Below are 4,631 nucleotides of genomic sequence, written 5' to 3'. Positions count from 1 at the left end.
ACTAGGATGTGTCTTACTGAAGAACATTAGGAAAGAGCATGCAAATTGCAACAATGAAAATTAAATGTGATACTGAAAGCTGAATAAAGCTAAAGCAGTGTTAAATGTATTTTTTATAAATTACTATGATATTTTAATGTCCCCAGTCCAAGACTGTGGGATTTCATGTCAGTGACAACTTCAGATCAATTTATAAGATGTCACTAGTAAGATGGGATGTCTTAAAATTCAAGGTCGTGCAGACACATGTTCATGAATTTCTTATCTCATACCATCACACTGACAGTCCCGAGTTTCAGGCACACAAAGTTACAGCACAACAAAAGCATGCGAGTCACAGTAAGAATTGAGGTTCTCACAGTGGCGAGTACGAATATGACTCGTTTTCTGTGTTGTAATGCTACAACCCAGAAGGCAGCCATCTTCATGTGACTCACAATTTATTTATACTTTATTTAACGATGCTGTCACTAGCTGAGACTTTATAATGTCGAGTGAGAGGATGATAGTAAACAGAGAATTGGAAAACATGTGGACAGAAGTGATCATGGCCTAATTTAAGGAACTATCCAAGCATTTTCTGGAGGGACTGAGGAAAACCACAACAAGCCTTCGTCACGATAGCCAGTCTGCAGGCCAAGATCTGAACCCAGGACCTGCCAAACATGTAGCAGGAGTACTAACCATTCAACTATGATGTTTTGTGTGATTCACAAGATACAAACAATTTTATTACACATAATCAACTGGTTACCGTAGTAAACCGACGTTTCGGGAACAAACTCTGTCCCCATCTTCAGGGTTTGTTCCCGAAACGTCGGTTTTACGTGGGCAAGGAACTGAGACAATTGTCTGTATGTCGGATCTCGCGTGGTGGCAGATTTTGAGCAACTTCAATTCTATCTCCGATAATGACAATGACTTCGTGGATTCAAACTTGTTACCCTAAAATATGAAGCCAGCGAATGTGAACATTTGCCAAGTGAACTCTGAAAACCAGAGATGAGCTAAATGTGGAGCGGAGAATTTCCCGAAGCGATGCCTACCGACGCCAGTTCGCGTTCAGTTTCATCAAAATCCGTTCAGCGCTGTTGAGGGCAGCAACCCGAAAGTTCGCTACGCGGGGCATTCTCCTCCTGAGCCAGCTTTATCCACACAACCTACTTCCCTCGCCGGCCCGCGGTAAATTCGAGTAAAGATTCCTGTTAGTCCCCGGGTCTGGATTAATCGAGCAGGGCGAGTTATTAAGCGAACGACCAACATTCCGTAATTCTTTGGCAGGCCCAGCCCTCGCACAACGCCGAAGGCCAGATCACAAATAGCGGTCAAGGTCAGGGAACCGTCTCCATGGAAACAACCGACAGTCGGAGAGACCCAGAAAAACGACTGGCGGCATTTCTCAGGAGCTACAAGAAAGGAATTAGCACGTCTCTCGAGCAACTGACAGTTGCCTACACTTCCGCGAAGGATCATCACCGCATTCCCCAGAAGCTGAGGTCCGAACTCCATCCGAATTAAATTCAGACACTGTGTAAGTTCCACGTATTGAGATTAAGCAGATGTAATATGAGAGCGCCCTCACAGCTCGCAACGCCTCCTGTGATAACAGTTTCCTTATGATGTCATCGCCTGTAACGAGATCACGTGTGAGGTCACACTCATAAAGAGAATGACATCACGCCACCTTCTTCGATATTATACATAAACTTCATGGTCCCAGGGCGCGTGAACTTGATCTTGTCTTGAGACTGAATAAAACTCTTCATATTATTATCTACAAACTGACAACCTTCAGCTATTTCAATCTGCCCGCCAATCCTACGAAATACTACCAACGTCTGAGGAAGCCGATTACCAACTTTACCTCAGGCACTTCCAAGCGTATTACAACTGCACGACGCACCTTCACATTCTCCCGCCCGCAGTTCACAATCTTCTGTTTCCCGTCTCCTCTCTAACAACGAATGTTTCCTACTGTTTTGTATGGGTGTGAAACCCGGTCTTTCACTTCAAGCGAAAACACAGACTCGGGGTGTCTGAGAAGAGAGCGCTGAGGGTAATATCTGGACCCGAGACGGATGAAGTGACAAGAGCGAGGAGGAAACTGCGTTATAAGGAGATAAGAATTTCGTTCAGAATTTGACTAGCCGACCGACCGAGGGCTGAAGATGGACTCTGCTCCATGCAGCTCGTTCTGGTCAGACTTTTACATCGCCAAGGATGCTGCAATCAATAGGCGTTCGGTGTAACCCAGTTATCGGCAACGTAGTCTGAAATCGGTTGTCAGCTTTACTGCGGGGCGTGGTGGCAACTTAACTTTCACAGAATACATTTTTATACGCCAAGGAACGGGGTCCTGCTCGATGCCTGACAGTCACGAAATTTGCAGGACTCATAAGTTCACTGTCGCTTTCATAAATGCCAGACTTAACCCTCTAAATCCCGAAGCTCGCCTAATTAGACAAAAGTGGTTAGTTGTTTGCGTTTTTATAATACAATATAACGTCTTCTAGATTTAAACACGTCATGCAATGAATGGATTATTACCAGGTTTTTGAGATCTACTTCCCTAGAAACTGCACCAGCGTCTGACATGAGATATTTTCTCAACTCTTCTCTTATCTCGCCTCCTGCTCGAGATAAGGAGTGCGTGTTTGGTGGCGTTGTTTCCACGTCATTACTGAAGTGATAGAAAGTTTTTCCAGATTTTTACTAGGAATCCATCGCGTAACAGGCGACTAATATCAAATCATCACATGTCTCCGGCAAAATGTTTATGTGTGTATAAAACACTCAAAATACTTGGCAAATCAACCCAAATGCATTTTCCGATACCCTTCCGGCACGACAAAGGCGATAATTGAATGTCTGTTCAGTTACGTCATTCTTTGCAACTTCATCAGATACGCGTCGAGACCCGATGCTTCGCCTGAAAGTTAGAAATGGTTCCCGGAAGGCACTCAGGACCCGGAAGATTAAAGTTATTTCCAATAATCACCTTCTTTGCCACATGCACCGACGTCGACCGCAATAAACTTGTAATTAGCGTCCACGATGGCTAAAAGAACGATAGAAAAGAAAGCTTTGTAGTTGAAAGAGATTGGCTCCAACGGCGTTCGGAAAATTCCATTTTATCCAAAATTCGTTTGAAATGCGTTGAAACTCTCGTTGCGTAGGTTCAGGCATGAGTTGAGGTACCAACTTGTTTCTTAGACACCTAAGAACCTCTTTCACGATTGGTGAAATATGACGCGCTGATATACGGTAAGCAAACGATAGTGAAGCGTAACTTTCGCCAGTCGCCATAAATCTGAAGGGAAAAAATTGTCAATCACTCAATAAGTGATATCGTACACAAAGAACACGCACACGAAAATGGGCGTATTTTCTCATTTCAGATGGAGACTGTAGAAAACGCTGGAAGTATATACGGGATTCATACAATCGATTTAAACGCAAAAGAAAAATGTCAACCGGATCAGCTGCACCACCGAAAAATTCTAAGTGGGATTTTTTCAAGAGACTCCAATTCTTAGAACCGGTTTCAACAGAAAGACCTACTGCATCTAATGTTGAGTCAGATTCAGCGGCAAACGCACAGTTTGAGACTCGGACTGAAAACAGCGAAGGTTGTCCAGATGAAGCATCGCAGTCCTCTGTACCACAGCCTCCACGACGAAAAAGACGCAACAACAATCATGATGATATTCTTGATAATCTCGTGCAACAGTTAAGTGCCAACACTGATACAGAAATTGAAGACGAAATTGCTTCATTTGGGAACCACGTAAAGGCTCCACGTTTGAAAATACAAGCTAACATTTTAAGTCACTATGAAGTGATTCAGATGGATATGCGAGGAGCAACATGGGATGTCCAACCCAAGTTCATCTGAGGTATCAGCACATTCTCCTATAAGAACTGCCTCGACCCCCGAACCAACCAACATCACAGAATGAAGACAATTGTCATTACATTTGTGACATAATTAGTAATAATACAATATAAGAAACTTAACCGTAACGTGAGCGACAGTTTTTGTTGTTTGTATGTTTTTTCTATTAAACTCAGTGCGTAACCAAACTGCTTTTGATTCAATCTGAAATAACTCCTGAAATTTTCTTCTTCTAATGATAAATGATTCTTTATTAACAGACAGAAAGATCCTTCTTCGCGTCTGGTTTTGAATATTGAACTCGTAGGTTTTCTTTCTTTCTTTCTTTCTTTCTTTCGCAACAAATAACACAGCAACACATCTTCTTCTTCTTCTTCTTGGAGTAACCTTTTTAGAAGCATTTTTATACTCATTTTTCACAGAATATGTGCACGCGTCTCAACAAAACAAACACTTTGCCGCATGTCTCGGTCGTCACCTCAAAAGTGAGTGGCGGGAAGCTGCGATGAGTCCGTCTCTGTCGCGTGCAGCCAAATTGTACCTTAAGAGGACCCCATAAATATAACTGCAGGTGGTACATATAGTTACCACTGTGCTTCAAAGAGTTAAATGCATCTAAAAATATTTGAGACACGACCTGCAGTTTAACATTCCGTGATAAGAGAACTTTTCCATCACAGTGATCGTGTCGACAGCCATAAAATGCAGACGTCCTCTTCAGGAAATTCTGCCACGA

The 4,631-nt window shown here is 42.9% G+C and overlaps 1 protein-coding gene across 1 annotated transcript; it reads left to right on the top strand.

Moving 5' to 3' along the window:
* Positions 1-185: 185 nt before the first annotated feature.
* On the top strand, positions 186-4,077 carry LOC147875252 (uncharacterized). The gene is made up of 2 exons (XM_087346716.1): positions 186-1,531; positions 3,399-4,077. The coding sequence occupies exon 2, from the start codon at positions 3,467-3,469 to the stop codon at positions 3,893-3,895; it is 429 nt and encodes a 142-aa protein (XP_087202842.1). The 5' UTR covers positions 186-1,531; positions 3,399-3,466; the 3' UTR covers positions 3,896-4,077.
* The last annotated feature ends 554 nt before the right edge of the window (positions 4,078-4,631 follow it).

This window comes from Zootermopsis nevadensis, unplaced genomic scaffold (assembly GCF_977971745.1).
Source record: "Zootermopsis nevadensis isolate Lab colony 2312 unplaced genomic scaffold, Znev_1.0 Znev_ptg000001l, whole genome shotgun sequence".
In the NCBI taxonomy this organism is placed as follows: domain Eukaryota; kingdom Metazoa; phylum Arthropoda; class Insecta; order Blattodea; family Termopsidae; genus Zootermopsis; species Zootermopsis nevadensis.
The sequence above is the reverse complement of the archived record's forward strand: the minus strand, read 5'-3'. Positions and strand labels throughout refer to the sequence as shown.

Coding starts and splice junctions, on each gene's coding strand:
- LOC147875252 (XM_087346716.1), top strand. CDS start 3,467: ATGTCAACCGGATCAGCTGCACCACCGAAAAATTCTAAGTGGGATTTT.